Raw genomic sequence first — 26,048 nt, forward strand, 5'->3', positions numbered from 1 at the left:
ACGTGCTTCAAGAGACGTATATAATTCATGGCTAACTGTAGAGGTCGCTGTCTTCTTCCCTCACCATCATGAAAGACAGACACGAAGATGTCGCCTGTGTTGGGCCATGACATGACATAACAGCTGGTATATTACTTGACGGCGATGTGAGAAGCTGAACTGAGAGACAGCAGCCATTTGCTATTCAGGATCTCGGAGAGAAGAAGAATACATGCTGCTTTGCTATGAACAATGGACAATCTCTCTTTCACTTATTTTTATTCACCTGTTTTTCTGTAATAACCTTTCTTTGATGGAAGAATCCAAATAAACCACTATATTTTTATCTGGTAACTAGTCCTGAGTATTTTACAGGATAAGCATTATTTTACATTGGAGAGCCAGCCAGATCTGAATTTTTGTACTTTTTTGCGGATTTCCCTCAACTTGCCCACAAGGGGGATTGAACTTTGCTCATATGTGCAAGTTGTCAGGAATTCCACTATTCACAAGAATCAGACGGAACCTAGACGTGAGGACTAAGAAGTGCCAGATAGATTGAGAAGTACTACAAGTGCCAAAAGTACCAGACGTAAGCCAGACGTGTGAAGACAGGAACCCAGCGTTGTCCATCAAAGGAACAAGCTGAGACATTTCAAGGTAAGATAAAATGGATGTCATTAATTGTCTTGCTAAGCAGAGTAAATTGAAATTTAAGTCTGTAGACAATTCTAATTCAGAAGTTTTATGGTTAAGTTTATATGCCGAGTGTGAACTCGAGAATCAAAGGTTAGATTCTAAGTTTTTCAATAGAGAAAGAGAGAGATTAAAAAATATTCTACAGATGGTAGATATATTTCATAGATCTGTGGCAGAGAAATCCAAAAATGATTGTTGTGATGTTCTCGAGATTCACTGTAATGTGGAGAAACAGTTACAAGTAGCAGCAGCTATTGAAGGTGACCTTGCAGACGTGGAACAAGATGGAGAAGTAGGAGGAGACTTCAGAACTGACGTAGAGGACGTACAAGGGAAAGACGTACCACTAAAAATAGACGACTCGCAGGCCCAAATCCGAAGGAAAGTAAGGAAAAGTTTGCTAACGATATGTAAAATAATACCTGCATATGACAACAAAATGCATGTTTGTAGAAACTCTGAGGTTTTTGAAAGTTGTGTTGACAAATTTGATTTATCTAACGAGGAGAAGAATCAGTTGTTCAAAATGTGGATCCGTGTAACCTTTTCCAGGAGGTTATCTTTAAAGTTATCTGGTGAAACACATGAGAATTTAACTGATAAAGACAGATTAAAAATTCTCATTTTTTGTTCATCAAATGAAAATCATCCAGATATTGATATTCTTCAAAAATTAAGGATTGGTCGGAAGGAATGTATTTTTACGTTCATGTCCATATATGAACGTTTGTATAGAATGCTGAGTGAGAATGTCAAAACACCGTCCCTCATAAGGAGTTTTGTAAGCAAATTTTGGTTTCTAAATCCTGCATCTCGTGTTATTGCGTCACAAAAAGATTCTTTGTTTGAATGTGCGCAATCCCTTGATTTTGCCAGAAAACACGAGAATCGTGAGAGGAAAGTAAATTGTGCTAATTTTGTAAAGACAGGCAGAGTAAAATCTTATCAAAAGCCTGTATTAGCAAAACCTTCTAAAATGAGTTTTCCCCAAAATCAAATATATGAAGAACAAAGGAAATCACATGTTTGTTATAAGCCATATGGAATGATGCAAAGAATCACCGAAAAGACACAAATTGAATTAAGAAAAATGATGAGTTCTGATCTTTCTGTAACCAAGATGGCCGAATTTGACAGACAGAAACAGGTGGTGAGTGACATCATGGCCTGTAAACTGAATACTCTGCTCCAAGAATCTATCAGCTTTAAAATGGCAAGAACCTTTCAGGATATTTTTTGCAGAGGAATAAGTATGGGTTTAGGAATTGGCTAGAAAAAGTAATTATATATATATATTTTGTGTAACAGAGTTATACAATTAGTGAGTTATATGTAATTATTTTATAGAGTATAATCCTGTAGTTTTATGGTTTGTGGATATATACATATTCATACAGTATATATAGAGTGTTTGTAGAAGTAGAAATAGTAGAACTGTATTTTTTAATGAAAATTAAAATCTACATCAGTAATAATATTTAGAATTCTGAATATGATATTAACCTTATCTTTTATGTTTCCTTAGAATTTTCATTTCAAAGCAGGACTTAATCGGGAAAAATTCTCTTATAAGGATTTATGCCTTTATTTACACAGGAAGTTGCAATAATTGCATGATTTTATATATCTAACCCTTAAAAGGAAATAACTAATTGCATTTTTAAATATGTTCTGTGTGTGTGCGCGCCTTCACTGCATGGCATGAATGACAACCACAGCAGGTGAAATTTGTACCTTGTTCTAATAATAAGTATACCAGACCAGTATACTATGTCCCTGTTCCTTAGGGAAAGAATTTTTAAAGGGGTCTCCGCTTTTGCAAAGCAATGGAATTTTTTTTTTCCAGGCCTAAATGTCAAGTATAGCTATACATATATTTATGTCATGTGTATTTGGGGAATATTCAAAGAAATATTAAGAGACTAAATTGAAATAGTTTACAATGCATTGATGATTAGGATAATTTGGGTTAAAATACGTGTATTCATCACACCTTCGTATGTGAGGTATTTGGTTTAAACTTAAATATGTGACACAGTCTGAGTGACAGTGACTGAGTGTATGAGCAGCTGCTGAGCGAGTGATGTGATACGTTTGTATGAGGCCTCAGGATTCTGAATGAGAAAAAAAAAAAAAACCCCAAAGCTTTTATCTTTAGGAGAAATATGCAGATCAGATAAATTATTAGAATATTAAGATACATAATGAAATATTATCTACACAACATATATTTCTATAGTTCTTTAGTAATTATTTCTTGATTTAGTTAATTGTGGATAAGTGCAATCGCACAACAAAATAGAAAATAGTTTATGAAGAAAATCTATTCTTTCCTTATCAGCTTTAGCTCTTTTAAACAGGCACCAGCACAGAGCCTGGTATTCACCAGCTGCATCTGGGAATAGTGGACCTTCCTTCTCTGTCCAAGTGTGTTAATCTTAAACTACATTTAAATTAATTTTTCCAAAGGATAATTTTATGATATTCAAATTAATTTTAATGGTTACACATCTTCAGACAAATAATGGTATAAGCAAGTATAATATTTACACAATTTATAAATTAATTATTTTTAATTTTGGTTTTGATAAATGAATTATTTCATAGAACAATATTTTTTGGTATTAAGGGGGAAAATATGTTTTTGATCCTGACTACATCATCACATTTGATTAATACCTCTTCTTCACACATTTTAATAGGACAAAATATTAATAAGGTACAATGGTATAAGTATTGGGTATAATAACAAGTATTATAAAGAGTCATTTCTTTACACTAAGAGGAATTACATGCAAAGTTGCATGATTTGAATATTTTGATAACACAAGTTTATGACAATTATGAAATAATCCAGATCATGGAAATATTAAGGGTATATGTTACTGAAGACATAACTACTCTGCATCAACATAAAGGCCTTATTCTTATTTTTATTTTTATTCTTATTTTTCATTATTTTTAATTCTTTCACCAATATTTAGTAAAGTAATATCTACTGAGAATATTGCTTCATTAAATATAGCAATTATATGGTTCTATTACTAAGGAAATGTTTCACTTCTGAGTTATATGCAACAATTCTTTTATTCATTCATTCGCTCACTCATATATTCTTATTTTGGTTCATGGCTTTACATTCCTACATATTATTAGTATAATAAATATATTCCTTATTAATAAAGATGAAAACACTGGTTACATAAAACACAGTGACACCTATAGGTTGAAAAAGGTAATTACACCTATGACATAAAAATGTTCTATCACATGAAAAAAATGGATAATAATGTATAATCACTTATTATTGGTTTATTATTTCAAATATTGAAATCCATATATGGTACAAATTCTGATAATAATTATATGGATATTACTGATTGCTATGGTACGCTGTGATATTATAGGATAGGAAAATTACCAGATTTGGTATAGACTAGGGAATGAAGACTTCAAGCAAGATACTGAAATTATGTTAATAAAGACTTTTCATATTAAAATTGATTCTTATCAGTTGCAAGAAGAAGAATGTCGCTATCCAGAAGTCAACAAAGCTATGATTTCTGAGAAATGAACTGTGTTAATCACAAGTGCAGTATCCACCACTGACAGTCACAAGTGCAGTATCCACCACTGACAGTCACAAGTGCAGTATCCACCACTGACAGTCACAAGTGCAGTATCCACCACTGACGGTCACGATTAAAGTGTCTAACCTGACAACCAGAGGACGATGATCCTATGATGCTGAGATGAACGGTGTTATCACGCTCTTATCAAGTTCCAGAGGTTTTCAATCACCTGAAAAGCTTCAATGTAAAGCTGGTGAACAATGAAGGTAATTAACCCTGACATATGTCCTGTGCATTAGGACAAGGACTGGTTATGGTGCTATGTTTAGCAAGGAAGAGTCATTTTAACCCTTGCTTTGCTGACCAAAGACGTCACACCTGTTCAAAGACCAGTGCCGATGGAGGATTCCAGAATATCCAAGGCGAGCCAATGTAAGCCCAGGTTTTTAAAGATGACACTGCACAGATATTAAAGCTGCATTTCATCTATAGACTTTGTTTCTTAGCAACATTTGAATTTATGAACTTTGATTTGATACACAACACAATTTCTACAACATCTATATGCTAGAGAAAAACTGTGGTTTTAAAAGAACCAAGAAGAAGACAGAAGACATCAAAATGAAGACTAGATGACATCAGATGATGATGACTGGACCTGAGATGCTTCAATTTAGACTTAGGGAAGTATAATTATACATATTTTATATGAATATTGTTCACGGCTTACCATAACATGAATTCACATCAATTATGTCATTGAGTACTTATAACGGTAATCTGATATTATTATTGTTATTGATATTAAATTATTTTGTCAAAGAAGAAGAAAAGAAGAAAAAGATCTTGTTATATTTGAGGGTTCCAATTAATGTCTGTCTCCCTCAAAAGGGGGAATTGTTAAATATTAATAATTCGTTAAATATTTCTTATTACACCCAGTTCTGTAGATTGCTTTAGCTTATATGACATAGGCTATTTTTAAGCTTGGCTCATGGTAGAAATGTCAGCTCACTACATATTTAGCCTTGAGGTAAATGTCAAACTCCATATATACCGAGATCACGTGCTTCAAGAGACGTATATAATTCATGGCTAACTGTAGAGGTCGCTGTCTTCTTCCCTCACCATCATGAAAGACAGACACGAAGATGTCGCCTGTGTTGGGCCATGACATGACATAACAGCTGGTATATTACTTGACGGCGATGTGAGAAGCCGAACTGAGAGACAGCAGCCATTTGCTAATCAGGATCTCGGAGAGAAGAATACATGCTGCTTTGCTATGAACAATGGACAATCTCTCTTTCACTTATTTTTATTCACCTGTTTTTCTGTAATAACCTTTCTTTAATGGAAGAATCCAAATAAACCACTATATTTTTATCTGGTAACTAGTCCTGAGTATTTTACAGGATAAGCATTATTTTACAGTTACATCCACAGCAGGGAAACTCTACTGGGTGCAACTGTTGTGACACAATCAAACCAAGTGACACATCACTGGAATCAGGGTCGCTTTGACTACATCAAATATGTGAAACGCTGGCCCGCAATCCGTGAGGCTCCCCCGAGTATATGTGACCCGCGATGTCGGAGCGGTCATCCAACTGTATCAGCATGCTAGACGCAGATATAGTTTAAAGTAATGATGGAGGAGGGAGTGTCAGCTGACGCTCCTTCCTCCATGATTCCCCCTCTGCATCTGATGTTGCAGTGCAACGGGCACAATGAAGACATTACAGCACACCTGCTGTACCATGAAGAGACCAGAGCAGTGTGGTGGGAACGGGCAGAGGGGAGTAATTTCTTTTTTGCTGTGGGACCCATTACACCATATGGAGCACTACTGTATGTGGGGCCCATTCTACTGTATGGAAGGCGGTGTGGGGTTTACAGTTGGAGAATCATACTGTGATGGGTCATTATACTGTGCATGTGGATGATATTGTGGAGGAATTCACTGTGGGGGCATCATACGGTGTTTGAGGGCATTTCTGTTTGCATATTTTTTTTTATCTGTATTATTCATGTTTTTTTATCCTTTGTTGTTACTTATTTTAAATTAGGTCATTAGGCAATCTTCTTTTTACTGCTCTTACATAGAAAATATTAGAATAATACAGTATACTGTCATATGTTTAGCACTAATAATTAAAATGTACTTTATTTTGTTAAGTTTGTTTCCATATGAAAAAGTTTATTGTTATATTTCAGGATAAGGAAAGCCTCTCAATTGTACACTTTTTTTTTTAAAATAAATAGCAAGGTTGGCAAGCAATTTTGTCCAAACTTTTAATTTTGGCCCCCTGTGTATTTGAGTCAGACATCCCTGGACTACATGGCTCTGTCCTCAGATGAGGCTGTAAAAACTTGAAATAAATACGGTAATAAGAATAATAAAAATCATAGAATTCAAAGCAGTCATCTTCAGGTTCTCATGACCACTTTGCTAGTGATACCCAGATTTCCGATACCTCCTCTAGCTTTTCTTGGATGAGATATACACTGTCCTTCCTGGAGCCTAGTACACACAAAGTGAGTTTTGGAGAAATTTAGCAATCCCCGACTGTGGCGCCCCTGAGAGTCCAGTCACCACAGAAGTACTGCACCTCACCCAGAGGTGTGGTACCCCATTCTCAGGTAAGGAGGGAGCACCACCCAGGACTCTAACACCTGCACCCAACACACACTACAGAAGCAGGGCACCCTGGACATACCCTTCACGAGGATGGTCTCATCCCTGGCTGGGTAGTAAAGGGTGTTGGGAGGTGGGTGGAGCTGGTAGGTAGGAAGAGAGCGGGAGAAGACAGTGCAGTCTGTGAGCAGGAAGGAAAGTGCAGAGACGTGTGTGTGAAGCAGCTCCTTGTCAGGAGGAGCAGCACAAGGAGGGAAAGAGACAGAAGGAATCTCCCGGAGAGCAGAAGGGGTCTTAGGGGCATGAGACATGTGAGAGCCACCCGTTGGGCCCGTTCCAGTATTGGAGGGACCAGGTTGCACAGGGGTACCGGCCCCTTAGCCTAGTGGAGAAATCATCAGACTTAACTAGCAAGCCGGAGGCAGAGGCACCTGTAGGTACCTCAGCTACGAGCCACAGTTATCTTCTCCGGAAAGGCAGCCATAAGGGAGAAAGGGAACGCAGAGAGGACGTTACCCAACAGGGTCCGCGGCTGCTGGCCTGGGACACTGACTGAGGTGTTGGGCAGGAGAGGTATATACTGAAGGGAGTTCTGGGAAGGTGAATCCTGATCTACCTGGGAGTTTGCTGTACCCCTCACCTGGAGGACGCAGCACCAAGTGGGCATATGCGCATCGGAACAGTGAGTAAACCTTTGGAACTGCACCCAGCTGTGTCCTCTGATTATTCCTGAGTCACCTACCCAACTCTGATACATCTATCATCATCAAATACAACCCCTTTACCATTACAACTGCCCTGGGACAAAGCTCTACCTGTGGAGAGCTGTACCAACTCAGCTGCATTACCATCAGTCCCAGAGGATCTGGCCTGCAGCGCTGGTCACCTCTGACCAGAAACCACAGGTGGCGTCATGAACACTTTATCATAAACTTTATTCCTTGTAAATATCCCCTTTTATTGGACGCCCAGGGCCACGGACCAGGGTCACAGCTGCCGTGACACAGCCCCTTTAAGAACCGGCCCGGTACCGAATATCCCCATGGCCCTGGCAGGTGAGCCACGACCACTTGTCCTGCCACCATCTCACACTTGATTACTTTTTGCAGCAGTTTCATCACAGCACCATTTTACTTCTGAGCTAAACATGAACTACAGAGCCCCAAGACGCTTGGGTGCGGGGACTGTAATAGATATGCGCGATTATGGCTCTCAATGTGGCCCGGGGACTGGCACAAAAATTGTGGGCAAGCCAAAAGTGGATTGGCCATAACGTTGACTGCAGTGCAAGTTTTGCGACAGATTCTGTATTGCGCAGATTATCTGTGATAGGGCAAGAGAGTAAATTGTATATTTATGGTGCAATTTGTTTTTTGTTAAAAGCTTGAAAACAAAGGACGCCCTGGGCGGCAGTCGCTGGATACCAGATGTACCCGCATATGTATTCTCCTCCTGGAGGATCACGCGCTCTGTGCTGCTGTCGTCATGGAGACAGACTTTAATGCATCCTTGTGCTCGCAGGTCAAGTAAGCAAAATGAGACTGCTCCATGACAACAGAAGAGAAAAGAAAAAAAAAAGGCAAACTAGAACCTATCAGTGGCAGGGCCGAGCGGCAGCTGCAGAGCTGGAAGGTAACAATTTAGATTACCTCCAGCCTTCCAAAAACAGGGTAGAAGAGAATTGAGCCACTAATGAGAAGAAACATTGCCAAAACACACGACGTAGTGAAAAAGGAATCCGAGATTCTCCTTGTAAAAGACAGAGCGCCAAGACTGGAAGGGGTTAAACACTTCATTTGTTAAATTTTGCCTTGTCGTTTTTAAAATTTATTTCACCTTATTAGGATATATTGAGACATTCCCCCTCCCAATTTTTTAGGAATATTCAGACTTTTGACTCCTTCAGAGAGCGCACTGTCAAGATTCTCCGATGCCCGGGGCACAGAGTCATGTGACCGCAAATTTGTGATTTCTATACTGTCAAGACACATTCTGACTAGACATGTCCGGGCCAAACCACTTGTATCTAGTCTAGTTGAAATGTGGCTACATGTGTTCCAATCGCAAATTCGCGGTCATGAGCGCGCCCCGGACCCTGGTGCCCGAAAATCCTAATTATGCGCCCTGTGAGGAGTCGCAAGTCTACAGTCACAGAGTAACTGCAGGCTTGAGCCCCAACCCTGGACAACCCCTTTAAGTATTTTATAGTTGGTCTTCATTAAAAATGTTAAGCACTTGCCTGCGTGTTTTGTAGATTTTTTTTTTTTACAAATTAAAAATAATAATAGGTCTCTTTCCTGAGATACAGCTATTTTTATAAATCGAATACACCCTTCCTTTACAGTTGCTCCTTGCATGTGAGTGCCAACTAAGTGGAGAAAGAACCTCACCCTCGCCTTGCCCTTTTCCTAGGAAAAATGGAAAAAGAGCGAGAACTCGAATACAGTACATTTTTTTTCATAGATTTCACCAAGTTGTATGTTATAGTTACAAGATAAAAAAAAGCCTAAACTTAATCCATTACTAAAAAAAAAAAAAAAAAAAAAATAATATATATATATATATATATATATATATATATATATATATATATATATATATATATATATATATATATATATATATATATATTATACCCTTTTCCAAAAAAATACCTCCACACATTGCCTCCACCTGATGGCGTGTGACTATTCCACCAGAACTAATCTGGCATCATCCACAGCAGAACTGGAAGAGCCGACACGGAAAACAGCAGGAACGTGCAGACAGGAGGGTGTGACAGTCGGCCACGTGTGGAGGGTGAAGGAGAACATTGTTGCGGCGCAGTACCATCCATCTCCCGGGGATTTGTTTAAAACAAGAGGCCGTTTCTAAAACAGAATATTTCCAAAGCCGTGACAAACTAAAACCAAGGTCCGGTTACAGTGAATAATTCTCCACATGAGTCAGTGACAAAGCAAAACAACGCAAGGAGGAGTCTTCTCAGGATGCCACTTATAGGAAGGAGGATCCTCTAGATTTGTCCAGAAACAGCGCCACTATTCTCCATGGGTCGTGTCCGGTATTGCAGCTCAGTCCTATTCAAGAGACTAGAGCTTAGTTATAACAGTGGACACAACCCATCGATAAGAGTGGCACCGTTTTAAGAAAAAAGTAAAGAGCAAAACCTGTACAAAGTAAGAAATAAAGGGGTACTCCCATCTCGAAGATCCTATCCCAATACATAGTAGGTGTAATAATAATATTCGCATAACTCCATTTAGAAATGTAGTATGGTTGTTCGGATTCACTATGTCGCTTTCCTCATGTGCAGGCATTGCAGGACCTTAGTTATCTATGGTTACAACCATCGATATAGTGACGGATAGCTAGTTGCTTGTGGTCGTAACCATGGATACCTAAGGTCCTGCAATGCCTGCACATGAGGAAAGTGAACGAAGAGCCAAAGCCAAAAAAGTCCTGTGTTTTATGATGTAAAGATTCAATAATTAATAGAACAGGTACAATAACACAAAAATATCAATAAAAAATACTAGTACATTAAGATAACATACAAAATAAGTTTGAGGAAGATACAAAAAAAAAAAAAATAAATAAAGAATAAAAAGAGGCCAGGGAGCAATATCTAAGAAAATATAGTGAGTATCAAAGTGTGGATCATGAGATTCAAAATGCCCATTGTTCGTACCAGAAGAGCATGTGCATAGTGCGGTACAAAGTGAAGTGTGTAAGAAGCAGGGCTGGCATCAGCACCCGGGCAAGTGCTGGGGCCCTGGCGACACAGGGGGCCCACTCGGCACCTGAACAAGTTTTTTATTTTTTTTAAATTTTTTTTTTTTTATTATTTATAAGTCCAGGGTCGGTCCCCCACTCTCCGCCCTCTGCCCTCCCCTCTCCGCCCAACATCATACTGACCACCATCTCTTTTCCTGTGAGAGCGCACGGTCCATATGTTACTACTCATTAAGGTCATGAATATGGATGCCACTCCGCTCCCATAGGTGTGGTGCCCACATTCATGACCTTAATGAGCGGTACATTGTGACTGCGTGCTCTCACAGGAAAAAGTTACCGGCGCCTGGACTCAGGTGAGCTGCGTTGAGAGTGAGCAGGGGGAAGAATGAGTCCAGCCCCCGGGGGAGATGAGAGTGGGGGGGGGGAAATGAGCCCATTATTCTCTATGGGGCACTATATGGAGCTCATTATCCAGTACGGAGCATTATCCAGTATGAAGCATTATATGGGGCCCATTATCCTGTATGGAGCATTATATTGGGTCCATTATTCTGTATGGAGCATTATATTGGGCCCATTATTCTGTATGGAGCATTATATGAGGCCCATTTTCTGTATGGAGTTCTGTATGGAGCGTTGTATGGGGCCCATTATTCTGTATAGACCATTATATGACGCCCATTATTATGTAAGGAGCATTATATGAGGACCCTTTTTCTGTATGAAGCAATATATGGGGCCCATTCTGTATGAGGCAATATATGGGGCTCATATTGTATGGAGCATTATGAGGTCCATTATTCTGCATGAAGCAATATTTGGGGCTCATTCTGTATGGAGCATTATATGAGGCTCATTATTCTGTATAAAGCATTATATGAGGCTCAATATTCTGTATGGAGCATTATATGAGGCTCATTCTGTATGGAGCTTTATATGAGGCTCATTCTGTATGAAGCAATATGTGGTGCCCAATAAACTGTATGGAAGACTATGTGATGTCCAGAATACTGTATGGAGTTCTATACTGTCGGTCTTAAATGAAAACTTTTGAATCCCCACTAGGGCACGCACTGTGCTCTGCGAGGATTTGCTGGTTTCTGAGTTATTGTAGAATTTACAATAGATATCACTCATGTAATGTAAGAAGTGATATCTTTGGCATTGTACTATACCTATATTTCATTGCCGTATCTGTGCATCATTAATTGTGGAACGTGTTAAAGGGGTCCACTGAGACGCTTTCACCCGGGGCCCACAAAAACCTGGAGCCGGCCCTGGTAAGAAGAGTACACACAAAGATAGTAATAATCGATTATATGCCGAACATGGAGAATAACTTACAGTGGCAAAAGGAATCCCTGGCACCAAATGGCGTCCAAATGGAAGAACTGTTGTGAATTCACTTTCTGGCCTACCTCTGGTTACTACTGAAGGTAGTGGAGCTGGTCAAATTGACAGAGGGGTTGTGAGTTCTCTTTCTGGGCTCCCTCTGGAGGTAATGGAGCTGACCTGATTAACGGAGGCTTGCCACCTGATAATGAGGACGACGATTGGAGATCTGGGGTTTCAGACTGGGATTTAAGACAGCCGACTCCCTCTATCTCTGCTGGCGATTTTCTTCCTGCCTCCTGAGGTCTTAGTTTCCAGCTCAGTCCCCACATGTTCAGCTAAGTGTTCATTTGCTATTCTGTTTACATTTGATCTGGTTTTGCCCATTTCAGTTTTGTGTAGGTCAGCCAGCTCCGGCTCGGGCTGTGCTGAATCACCATCATATGTCACTGCTTGTGCCAGTTTGTTTTTGTCCCTTATTAGATTGGCCTCTTTTTGCTCTGCTTTCAGAATATACCAGCGTGCTGATATAGTGGGCAAAGTCATGCGACTTCAGTATTTTTTGCATCAGACGTGTTGGACTTTTTTGCAGGGTTTTTTGCATGATTGCAGACAGTGTCATTCCTTTCCTGTCCTGTCTAGTCAGGGTGGGCCCCATCATTTGCTCAGCCTATTTTCTTACCTGTGTTTGTGTTTTCATCTTGTCTCACCGACAATATATGTTTGGGGACTATCTTTTCCTTTGGGGTCTTCTCTGGGGCAGTTTAGATTTCCCCTTTCTTGCTTTAGGCTTATTTAGCTCTCTGACTGTGCCGAGGCGTCTAGGATCATCATAGGCACGCTCCACGGCTACTGCTAGTTGTGTGGATAGGATCAGGGGTCTGCAATCTGCTTAGTTACCAACCTCTCTGGTTTTCTGTGGCTTAGCTTGGGCTTGCTCTCCTCCTCAGTGACCCAATCATAACAGAACGCCATTTGGGTGCCAGGGATTCCTTTTGCCACAAGCAATTTATTTGTATTTTTACATTCAATTTTTATACTAGTTATTGGATCGTGCATTTTTTCTCAGATTTTTCCCTGGCCTTTTTTTTGTATATCTCCCCCAACCCCCCCCCCCCGGGGTGTCCCTTTTTTCTATGTTATTTTAATGTACTAGTATTTTTACTGATATTTTTCTGTTATTGTACCTGTTCTCTTAAATTATTTACATCACAAAATACAGGATTTTCTGGTCGGTTCTTCTTTGGCTTCGGCTCCTTGTAATTCCCGACTGTCCACTAGTCACTATTTTGGTCTGGCTTTCTTTGGTCACAGGGTGATTACTTTAGATTTATATTTTTATTTTACAATTCGTTACATAGATCCCCCTACTTCCTTTAAGGATTTCCTTTGTCATTGTTCTTTATTCAACAAGAGGAAAGTAACATAGCGAATCAGAAGAACTATACTACATATTGGGATAGGATCTTGGAGATGGGAATACTCCCTTAACCATCAATCACTAATGTTCCTATGCTTCTGAAAATAATAAAATAAAAAAAAAAAAAAAAAAAAAAAGGGAAGAAAATCAGAAAATGACCTATTGTTTAAATCAGGCTTTTGTTTCACATATTTAAAAACAACTTTAGAGAGTTTACAGCAGGTTCCTTATCAGACAGGAATAATATGACAGGTAGCACCTCTATACACAGCTGATAGCATGGGATTCAATCAGCTGCTCCTGTTCCCTTCACAATGACCTTTGCACACACCCATTAGATGCCTTACTATAATAAATAGGGTGTGGTGGGGAGGGGGGGGGGGTCTGACCTTTGTGGCTATGTACATGTGTTGTTTCCTGAAACAATAAGAAGTTAGAGTCTTCCCCCCAAAAAAAAAGAAAACAGTGAAAGTAATACCAGTCTTAACAATTGGTCGTTATCTTATAATCGTTCCCTTTAAGCCGCACATAAAACTTTAGCGCAAAGTCACCATACCAGCCAACTAATAATAATAATAATTTTTATTTATATAGCGCCAACATATTCCGCAGCACTTTACAATTAAGCGGGGACATGTACAGACAATAAATTCAATACAAGTTAAGACAATTCAAACAGTGACATTAGGAGTGAGGTCCCTGCTCGCAAGCTTACAATCTACAAGGAAATGGGGGGACACAGTAGGTGAGAAATGCTTGTTAATTCAGGTCTGGCAATTATAATAGGATAAGATAACTATCTTGTGTATACTGGGACCTCACAACAATGCGGTCAGAGGAAAGAATAGACAAGCAAATTTTAACACTGAATCCTTTGGCTCTCAGGGGAAATTAGCTGCTGCCAGAGGCATTTGGAAGAAACTTGCTCCCCTTACCCCATTAAAGCCAAAAAGCAGACTAGACACCATTACATCCGGCCTACATGCCCATAGACTGCAGGGTGGATCCTTACTGTATGAGGAGCTTATTTTGCAAGAGCTTGGTGGCAAAAAAAGAAGAGAGCTGACAGAAAACTGTTTGGAAGTGACGGTCAGCCTTCTGTTATTTATATATAGGCTCTCTGACTGAGCTTTCCACCCATCACCCTATGGAGGATTTAACTATAGCAGGATCCTACCTACAAATATAAATGTAGGCTTCAGCCTAGGAGAGGTATCCCATTGGGTTAGGTTCCCAGCTATTCCCAATGCTTGATGCCGCAGAGGAAGTGGAGTACAAACGGTCCTTCTCATCGAATGCACTTTGCAGCACTAACTGTCCAATACGAGATTTTGTCACTTGTATCTAGAACATTATTTAGACTCTCACCTATAAAAGAGCCCATGTCCTGTGCTCAGGATTGGACTGGCCCATGGGGAAACAGGGGAATCCCCCGGTGGGCCCTTGTGCAAGTCTGGACCCCAACCCCACTGTATGGGCAGTACATAATTCACTTTGTACAGAAAAAAGCAGCATCTCATTCATTAACTAAACTACCCAGTTTATTATTATATAGCGATATAGGTAAATTTGTGAACCAGGGTCAATGTAATATTTGTATGCAGGTGAAAAGTGGGCCCTCCAAAGTCAGTGTTACTGGTGGGCCCTGGGCACCCCAGTCCGACCCTGCCTGTGCTATATTACTCATTCACGTGAGAGATCGCCATGTCCAAACTAGAGCTGTAGCTACCATAGGAACCCTAAAAATTGTACCGAAATACAACAAGCTGAAGTTAATTAACGTTCCGATACTGGGACACCTCTGGATTTGCATTTGTTTTTGGCTCATTCAAGATTACACTGTGTTTTTGCTCTCACACAGCATCAGTTACTATTGAGAGAGTGTTCTGAAGCCCTGCTGTGACCACTGGGGGCGGGGTGGTGACCTGAGGCAACTTCTGGAGAAGAGGAGGCTGTTGTTACTACCAAGGGGAACTATTCTAACCTCAAAGTGGGCTTAAAACCTCTGTGTTGTATGAGGCCAGGCTTCCACGTACCCAAATTACTCTCCTAGAGATGAGCGAATCTCAGTTTGTTGTGGGAAAAATTTGCTTTATTGGACCAGTAGATTTGATCTGAAGGAGGAGCGCCCCGACTGCCACAAAAACAAGTTACATTTTGAGTTCTTGCTAGACAGCAAGCATAATAAGTGGGAAGAAAGGGAAGACGTTAAAATAAATACAATTACTCACCTGTAGTGTTGAGTGATACCTTCCGATATCGGGAAATATCGGATTGGATCGGACAGATACCCAAAAAGTATCGGGTATCGCCGATTCCGATACCGGAAACCAATACAAGTCAATGGGACAGAAATATCGGAATTAAAATAAACCCTTTCTTTCCTTGTAAGTTAATTCTACATGAAGGAAAACAACTAAGAATAATGTAGAATGTATTGGGGGAGGTGGAGGAGACATTAAAGCCATAGAGGTTTAGCCCAATCAAATGGAATAGCAGGAATTTTTTTTTTTTTTTTAAGACGTTCGGAGTTACAAAAATATTGACTATGTTAATGGGGTTGTGTAGCAATAGAGGTAGACATTCAGAAAAGGCATATGTTGGAGGAGTGTTGGAACGGAGTGCTTCATCTAGCTTGGAGGTTGACTGAGCCCCTGACCCGGAGGACACGGCACGGATGCGGGCACCTGTATGCACAACAGACTGTGAGTAAAGCTTTGGAACTACATGCCCTGGTGTCCTCCAGTTATTCCTGCGCCAACACACTCAGCACTGCTACATCTCTGTGCCTGGCACTGCACCATCTACGTCTCTTCACTACCTCTCCATCTACACTGCCCTGGGACTACAGCCCTACCTGTGGAGGGCCACGACATGATTGCTGCACCACACCATCTGTCCCAGAGGATCTGTCTGCAGCGTCTGCTTAACATCTTCATTGCCGAACACAACAGGTGGCGTCACAAATCATTCACTCAAACTTTAATCATCATCCATACGTTCAACATTTCCCTTTTACAATGGACGCCCAGGGCCACGGACCGGGTCATAGCTACCGTGACATCTCCCATTGAAACCAAGGGGCCTGGCTCCGAGTACCCCTGGCGGGCGATCCAACTTGGCGGAAATACATAACAGAACATGTTGTCCGGGTTTTTCACAATCTCAGTGCATATCTAGGCTGCAGAATGCTGACAATAAGTAATTTACCTTCTGTGGCTAGTCTGTACGGCTTCCAAGATATCTCTTGCTTCTAAGATAAACGTCCAGGGGGAGGGGTGTTCTGGCATTGAAATAAGAACTGGTCGTTTCCTCCTCCCTCACTAGTTTCACTTTCCATAGATCACTGTTCAGCGTGTGTCTGGGGGAGGAGCAGCTGGGTGGTCTGCTCGCAGCCAATCACAGCCATGCCATTAGTTAACATACCTAACAGGATGTGCCCACACTTCTTAGGATTCTTCATTGGCTTAATCAAATCAAACTGGCTCATAGCATTATGGGAACTTCTGATTCCGGTATTCGATATGCAAAAAGTATCGGAACTCAGTATCGGAATTCCGATACCGCGAATATCGGCCTATACCCGATATTTGCAGTATCGGAATGCTCAACACTACTCACCTGTCCTTATACCACTACCTCTCCCCAGTCCTTCACACTCGTCTTTGGTTGTTTTGGCACAAAGACCACTGATTGATCTCAAGTGGGAGGAGGTGTATACGTGCGTGTATATATGTGTGCAGTTACGTTGCCCATCCACGGATGATGAATGACTTCCTCTCAGCCCAGACGAATCAAAGACCAGAATGGGTGACCAGGGAGCTGGGACAGTGGTGGAAGGCCAAAAATGGGCATGGGTGAAAAGAACATATATTATAATCCTTTTCCCGTTGTTGAAACATTTTTAACAATTTTCTAGATTTATGCAGATAGACTCCCCCAAACTTTTGATTCACCGGATTCAAAAATTTGGGGAGCAAGTCTGTAACACGTTTGTTAAAGATTAATCCACTGATCGCTAAACATATCTCCTAAATATCCTTGCCATGGTAGGTTCAGAGACCATAGCTGCTCACCTGTATGTTTGCCGTATTAGTCCAGTTATTTTTTGCCCAAGTGTGGCTGCAGGTCCTCATGGAAGTTGCAAGTCAAGGTGCCCACTAAATAGTCAAGGGTCCCTCTGGCCTTTGAGCACTTTAAGCCTTGCGTGACCACCAGAGGCAACGCAGTTTACAACTTTGGACCATTCCAACTGCTGGTTTTATGGAACAGGGTGACAATTTTACCTCCACTCACTCCCCCAAGAGGGTATATGCAATCAGTCATCTTCAAAGCCATACCATGCTCAGGTCACAAGGATGCAATATATCTATTGCATGTGGAAGAATAATCAATAACAAAAGATCTGTAGAAAGCAGAATTTTACCTGTCTTCAGAAGTCCACTTTTCGGTTCCTTTTTGTATCGTGCTGGCTGGACATTGCCATCTGCAAAAGTGCCAACATTGACTCTTTTGTGGCTGTAGTCATCCTCACTTCCTGTGCAGAAGCCCATGGGACTCATACCAGCATCAGAAGGCGTCTTGACTGGGGACACGGACTGACTACTGGGACAACCAGTATCATCTTAAAGAAAAAAAAAAAAAAGTCAACTTCCTAAAAATCGGGAAAGGGTGTTATTATGTAAGCCATTCATATCTTCTGTCTACATTTTTGTCTCCTGTATTAAACTGCCGCGTATATTAGACTGGAAAAAAAAAAAAATTGGAGACTTGTTGACAAGGGAGCACTTACACCCCGAGGAACCATTTACACAAGTCCCTATTCCTTGGGTCTTCGACAGAGAAGATTCTTCAGGTCTTCTGAAAGAAAGACCTGATGAAATATCAAAGAGAGACAAGTTTTAATAAAGGGGTCCTCCATTACCAGGATATTGATCTACACTGCCACCTTTCAACAGATCAGATCAGTGGGAAGAAGAGACGTGCAGTTCCACTACCCCCCCCCTCCCCAACAAAAAAAATAAAATTTATATAATAATCGATTTTAACATCTTCGACATGAATGTACAACAGGTGGCTGTTCCAATTCCAGGAACAACCCAGTTCAGGAACAACCCAGTTCACACTGCAGAAGGGAAGAGGCCATGCATGTGCCTGCCTACTTTGTAGTTTACAGGGGTTGTTCCCAGTGAAAAGTTCTCATCTAGGTGATAACCTGTTGATTTGTGCAGGTCCTAGTGATTGGAGCCCCAACAATCTGCAGAACAGGGGAACTTTTATCTCCATTAGAATGGAAAGGCAACCCGCTTGTTTGACTGCTGCACTATTCACTAAAAGGGACTGTCTGCACAGAATGACTGTTCAAACCAATTCCCGCCACTCGATACTTCACAGTGGGGCCACTTACTTTTATGCCCCTTCCTCTCCACTTGTTTTTCCCCCCCTCTAGCTCCACCCTCTTCTTTGATTGACAGTTGTGGCTTCATAGTCAGAAAACGGTGGAGATACAGTTGATGGAAGCCAAGCAGGTGGGAAGGTGTATACAGGATTGGTGCAACATCTGGACGTTATGGGTTGGACGCTGCATAAGTACGCAACGTCCAACCGGCAGAGTTTGCTTATTGTCTGCACATACCCTGAGTGAGCTACTGAAAAAGCCAAGTGTTTCACTTCTCCAGAAAAAATTATAGTGATGGTAGCCATGTAGCAAGGTGGCACGGTGTGGTAGTCGTGGGCGAGAACTCTAAGCAACAGTCAGTGAGCAACCCGGCACCTTCTACATGAAGAGATAAATAAAGTCTCTTGTACTACATGTGCAGCATGCACCACAGAACACTTACAGGCTCTGTCAGATTCCCCTCAGCTGCTGCCATGTCGGCTCCGTATTCATGAGCTCCACAAATCACCTCAGAGACAAAGTCTTTTTCCAACAGCTTAACTTTACTAGACAGCAGCGTATTTATCACATAGGCAGCACAAGTCAAACACAGAGACATCTCATCTGTCCCTGTCATCCGGACAGACTATCTTCTGCATCAGCTTCGCTTTCACAGCAAACTCAACTATATCCCTGGAGAATCCCTGTCCTTCTTGACAATCTCTGTCCAACTCGTGCTCCAGGCCCACTAGCTTCCTACCGTTTCCCTGGTACGTCTGCAAGTTATAGGGTAACAGGCTTGCCGACTCTGCTGCCTCCTATTCCCAGCCACTAGCTTCGGATCCTTCCTTGGAACGGTTCTGTATAAGCTGGTGACCACCTGCACAATTCTCAGCCTGGGGCCCCTTACTGTAGCAGCTTTATCCCCACGGCCTGTAATACTCTGCTCACACGCCCTGCCCTTGGGCAAGGTGCCTGCCTCTAATCACGAAGTGCCTTTCCTATACCTCCCTGATCTGTACTGCTCTGCTGTGTGACTCCTCCCGTCTGCTTAACCCCTATGCTGCCTGTATCTAACTAACACTGTTATCTATCCTATTCTCTCTCTCTAATGTGCCTCCCTCTATTCTAATCCCCTTATGGTCCTGCACTACTTCCTAACCTATCTCTAAGCCTATGCGCATCACAAGACAAAAACATTTACATTACATCCAATAATAAAACATCACGGTGCCACATGTGACACAGGTGAACAGCATTAAGGAGAAAGAAGGTACATGAGGGTCCCCACCACCTCCTTACAGCCGCTCATATACAAGACCACTTCATCTGCTCCTTGCAACTCGATCAGAAGACCCAGATTCTGCCAAAAGTTAGGGGTAAGACTCGCTGCCACACAGCGTCCTATGTGCTATTCCTCTTCTCTTTCATGTGAGCAGATTGTATCGTGGCCTGTTTGCAGCCCCCAGGGTGCACACTTCTGACTTAGAGGGAGTTCTCATCCACGGTGGTTAAGAAATCCGACAAGTATAAAGGCTGCGTTCACACGTGGCTTTTTTTGCGTTTTCAAGGCGGTTTTTAACGCGCAATTTTGCCGCGAAAACGCAAAAAAACAGCATCCCATGCGATTCCGCAATGCTGCGCTAATGCTGCGGATTTTCCCGAGGCGGAATCGCATCGTGGAAAAATACGCAGCATGCTCATTATTTTGCGGAATTGTGGCGATTCCGCCCACATAGGAATGCATTGTTCTGCTTACTTTCCGCATGTGGCTGTGCCCACCATGCGAAAAGTAAGCCGAACATTTGCGGATGGTACCCACGGTCCGGAGGAGAGGAGACTGTCCTCCAGGCTTTGGGTACCATATCCCTGTAAAAAATAGAATTAAAATTTAAAAAAAATCAGGTTATATTCACCTTCCGACGTCCCGCGCAGCATTCCCAGGCTTCAGCGATACACGCGGCAGGTCCCGTTCCCAGTGATGCATTGCGATAATGACCTTTGCTGACGTTGCTGTCTCGCGAACTGTATCGGTCTCGAGAGACCACGACGTCAAAGGTCATTGCCGCAATGCATCACTGGGAACGGGACCTGCCGCGTGTATCGCTGAAGCCTGGGGACGCTGAACGGGACATCGGAAGGTGAATATAACCCGATTTTTTATTTTTTATTATTTTTAACATTATATCTTTTACTATTGATGCTGTATAGGCGGCCTCAATAGTAAAAAGTTGGTCACTCGTCAAACACTATGTTTGACGAGAGTGACCAACCTGTCAATCAGTTCTCCATGCTACAAATCGCTTGGAAAACGCTAGCATTCTGCAAGCTAATTACGCTTGCAAGTCGCTAGTTTTTCCGTGGGAATTTAAAATGCGATTTTCCCACGGAATGGAATTCCGGAATTCCCACGGTAACTTCCGCAGGAGTTCCGCTACGTGTGAACTTAGCCTAAAGGAAAGTTTTACAGTTTTGTAATCTTATCTAGCAATTCTTCATCAATAGCCTTAATTTACTACTTCCAGTAAATCTTTTTCTGCTGTGTGATGGGAGCGCAGTGAACGATTGTAATCCGGCTCAGATAGCTGGGCTGTAAGGATGCATTCACCAGTGTGGCCATCGTATGACCAGGACAGATCATTACACACTGGGGAGTAGGAGATACAGGTTCCTACTGAATGACTGCAAGCAGAGATCTTAACACCCCATGAAGAATCAATACAGAAAGGTTATCGCAATTTATAGCTAAAGGCTCCATCTACAACCACTACATACATTACTGTCCTGATAGCAAGATGCAATCCCTCAGCATAAAAGACAAAAAAAAAAAAAAAAAAATTAAAAAAAAAAAAGTTTTTTCCCCCCAACAAATTAGATTTTTAATATTACCAACTTTTTTTTATACTGGGGTAACACGGTACAAGGATCTATATTTTTCCAGTATCAACTATTATGGTTTTTTTTGGCTAGCTCTTTGGAGACTGCTGCCAATTTTTCTTTCCGAAGTCATAATGAACAGAACGTATCTTGGGAGTTTCCAGCAGCCATCGTGTGCTTAGCTGCTGACTGTACAGCCAGATGCGGCAGGCACAATGTTTTCCACAGGCTGACATCTGAGTCTGGTGACCTCCATCCAAGCACAGATGAAGGGAAGGACGTGGTTCTGGTGCCATGTGGTAAACACCGTCCCCCCGTGTTACTAGCTGGAACGTACACGTCAGCAGTACGTATTACCAGGAATGATATAAAGTACGACTGTTCTCCTTCAGGAGGGAGGTCACTCTTAATATTTGCCTTGCTCAAAGAACATAACAGATGGATCGGCTCACACACATTTTGTGTTCATTTTCTGCTGTAATTTTTGCTATCCCCCCAAAAAAATTGTTCTTTGGTTTCCTCATATTCATCATGACAATCATGGGGTAATTGATAAGACCAAGTACTAGTCCAAATGTGAACGTCAAGACAGCGGTTAGTCTCGTGATTGATGACATGGCAACCGTCCACCATAGGGACAACAAAATTTATTATAAAAAAAAAAAAAAATGTAATTACATATATTATATATATACACACACACACACACACACACTACAGACCAAAAGTTTGGACACACCTTCTCATTCAAAGAGTTTTCTTTATTTTCATGACTATGAGTATTGTAGATTCATTCTAAAGGCATCAATACTATGAATTAACACATGTGGAATTATATAATTAACAAAAAAGTGTGAAACAACTGAAAATACTCTATGTCTTATATTCTAGGTTCTTCAAAGTAGCCACCTTTTGCTTTGATTTCTGCTTTGCACACTCTTGGCATTCTCTTGATGAGCTTCAAGAGGTAGTCACCGGAAATGGTTTTCATTTCACAGGTGCGCCCTGTCAGGTTTAATAAGTGGGATTTCTTACCTTATAAATGGGGTTGGGACCATCAGTTGTGTTGTGCAGAAGTCTGGTGGATACACAGCTGATAGTCCTACTGAATAGACTGTTAGAATTTGTATTATGGCAAGAAAAAAGCAGCTGAGTAAAGAAAAACGAGTGGCCATCATTACTTTAAGAAATGAAGATCAGTCAGTCCGAAAAATTGGGAAAACTTTGAAAGTGTCCCCAAGTAAAGTGGCAAAAATCATCAAGCGCTACAAAGAAACTGGCTCACATGAGGACCACCCCAGGAAAGGAAGACCAAGAGTCACCTCTGCTGCGGAGGATAAGTTCATCTGAGTCACCAGCCTCAGAAATTGCAGGTTAACAGCAGCTCATATTAGAGACCAGGTCAATGCCACACAGAGTTCTAACAGCAGACACATCTCTACAACAACTGTTAAGAGGAGACTTTGTGCAGCAGGCCTTCATGGTAAAATAGCTGCTAGGAAACCACTGCTAAGGACAGGCCACAAGCAGAAGAGACTTGTTTGGGCTAAAGAACACAAGGAATAGACATTAGACCAGTGGAAATCTGTGCTTTGGTCTGGTGAGTCCAAATTTGAGATCTTTGGTTCCAACCACCGTGTCTTTGTGCGATGCAGAAAAGATGAACGGATGGACTCTACATGCCTGGTTCCCACCGTGAAGCATGGAGGAGGTGTGATTGTGTGGGGGGTGCTTTGCTGGTGACACTGTTGGGGATGTATTCAAAATTGAAGGCATACTAAACCAGCATGGCTACCACAGCATCTTGCAGCGGCATGCTATTCCATCCGGTTTACGTTTAGCTGGACCATCATTTATTTTTCAACAGGACAATGACCACAAACACACCTCCAGGCTGTGTAAGGGCTATTTGACCAAGAAGGAGAGTGATGGGGTGCTACGCCAGATGACCTGGCCTCCACAGTCACCAGACCTGAACCCAATCGAGATGGTTTGGGGTGAGCTGGACCGCAGAGTGAAGACAAAAGGGACAACAAGTGCTAAGCATCTCTGGGAACTCCTTCAAGACCGTTGGAAGACCATTTCCGGTGACTACCTCTTGAAGCTCATCAAGAGAATGCCAAGAGTGTGAAAAGCAGTAATCAAAGCAAAAGGTGGCTACTTTGAAGAACCTAGAATATAAGACATATTTTCAGTTGTTTCACACTTTTTTTTGTTAATTATATAATTCCACGTGTTAATTCATAGTTCTGATGCCTTCAGAGTGAATCTACAATTTTCATACTCATGAAAATAAAGAAAACTCTTTGAATGAGGTGTGTCCAAACTTTTGGTCTGTACTGTAAAATATAATATATATATATATATATATATATACATACACATACATACACACACACACACACCACATGTTTCATGTTAGTCTTATAATTATTAGGTACAACATATACAAGGATATATGCGAGATAAAGATAACAGAGGTTGAAGCAAGAAATTCATGAAATATTACATATACTGTTATACAATGTCCATATAACATTGCCATTCACTGTCCCAAAAATACTAGCATGTAGTAAAGAGATAATACTCCCATATGGTGCCCACATAATACTGTCATCTATTTCCCACATCATTAACTTTACAATTAATACCACCATCCAATGCCTAGTGGTTCGGCACAAGCTCCATTCTTATATTATACCGAGGCTCGGACTGGCACAAAGGACGACCGGTGGATTACCCGGTAGGCCTCTAAGCAAAAGTGGGTCAGGAAATATATTATGTAGCTGAACAGTGGGCCCATGAAATCAATGTGGTGGGCATCACCGTTTAGACCTCTGGAAAAGGGGGATCCAGGCCTAGAGTTACCCCACGATTCAGAGGCCCTGGGTGATGGCAGAGTACTCCCACCTGATAAGCACGACAATATGCAGCTATAAAGTGTCTCCTGATGGTCAATTACCTGAGCAGAAGCTGTTGCTACTTATGGTCCTTGCAGATCGACTTGAAGTCAAGTTGAAGTCTTTGCTGTCCTCTTCCGAGAAAGGCGATTCAGAGGACGGAGAAACTTTCTGCTTTGGCAAGTATGGCCTCAGCACCAGGCGGGGGATGCGGCTACGGGCAATCTCTTTGTCTTGCATTTTCTGTTTACAAAAGACCAAAAAAAAAAAAAAATTAAACCTCTGCGTGTCATCTGTAACAAAAATTGAAGGAAATTAAAAAAGAAATAAGATGAAACCTAATTGACGCAAGCAGCATAATGAAGGCAAATGTTCCGTATTGCTAGTGTTTCCATGGCAGCAGGTTCAGAAGCCTGGCGAAAAACAATTTACTGGCAGATTGTAATAGCAGCCTTACATTACCACACACATCAAGATGAAAATAAACTAATGTAGTAATGTCTTTACAACCGTTTATTACAATGCTTGGGTTGGCATACTGTATTTTATTATGTGGTGCCCCTGAGGGTTCAGTTGCCACAGAGGTACTGCACCTCCTCCTGAGGTGTGGTACCCCACCATCCAGGTAGGTTGGAGGCTCCTGACCACGCTCCAACACCTGCACCCATCATCACAAAGTAGTGTAGCAAAGCCACATTGCGGCTCCCTGCTTAGAGTGTAGCAGAGCACCTTTGGTGGTTCCCTGCTTGGAACACGAAACGTGCTGGGAGGTGGGTGGAGTTAGAATACATAAAAGAGCGGGAAGGTTTAGGATTTGAGTTCAGTGAGTTCAGTCAGTGAGTGAGTCAGAGAGAGTGAGGAGAGAGGAGATCCCTGAGCGAGGGATGGAGGAAAGAAGTGCTGCAGCAGATCACAGTGACCTGGGTCTGCTGGCACGGGAAAGGAAAGAAAGAGAGACATTGAAGAGAAACCTGATCTTCCATAAGAAGGAAAGACAAGTGCGGAACGTAGCCTATCAGCGCCAACAGGCTGCGGCTTCCCCAGATGTCAGACCCTGTGCCGGAGTAGCAGGACCACCCGCCGATGAGGAACAGTATCCCTTGGTACCGGCTGCTACTTCTGCTGAACCAGCGGTAGACCCTCAGCAACAGGATCAGGACACTCAAAGCATCACCCCTGGAAACAGCCCCAGCAACCAGTTTCCAGAAACCCAGGAGGGTACCATTACAAGTAACCCACAGTAAAATAACTCTCGTTGCCCAGGAGGGTATTTGTACCGTTGTGCCTTTTGTTTTCTATTTTTGTACCTGTTTCCAATTTTGATCATCATGGTTTAGCTTTGTTTTTCCAGTTGTTGCCTAGTTTCATTGGCAGCCTTCACACTTGAACTGTGGAGATCATGAACACTGAATGATCCAGAACTGCAATTTGTACATAGTTTGCACCTCTTTAGGTGCGCTCTCTTGGTTTTACATAGAACTCTCTTTCTGAAAGAAGAATTACCTCGTCATAGGGACAT

General features: G+C 41.7%; 1 protein-coding gene across 7 annotated transcripts in view; it reads right to left on the reverse strand.

The window, feature by feature from the left end:
* Nucleotides 1-26,048, reverse strand: part of SYBU (syntabulin) — a 49,999-nt gene that overhangs the window by 16,180 nt on the left and 7,771 nt on the right. For 5 of the 7 annotated variants that reach the window (XM_073590199.1, XM_073590200.1, XM_073590198.1 and 2 more), the window contains 3 exons: nt 24,592-24,772; nt 18,168-18,248; nt 17,802-17,999 (listed from right to left, as the gene is read on the reverse strand). In XM_073590199.1, coding sequence (XP_073446300.1) covers nt 17,802-17,999; nt 18,168-18,248; nt 24,592-24,772 — 460 coding nt within the window. The remainder of the gene's footprint in view (nt 1-17,801; nt 18,000-18,167; nt 18,249-24,591; nt 24,773-26,048) is intronic. The other 2 variants (XM_073590202.1, XM_073590203.1) reach the window with 1 other exon arrangement.

Source organism: Dendrobates tinctorius, unplaced genomic scaffold, assembly GCF_039654945.1.
Source record: "Dendrobates tinctorius isolate UK_male_01 unplaced genomic scaffold, ASM3965494v1 ptg000116l, whole genome shotgun sequence".
Lineage (NCBI taxonomy): Eukaryota > Metazoa > Chordata > Amphibia > Anura > Dendrobatidae > Dendrobates > Dendrobates tinctorius.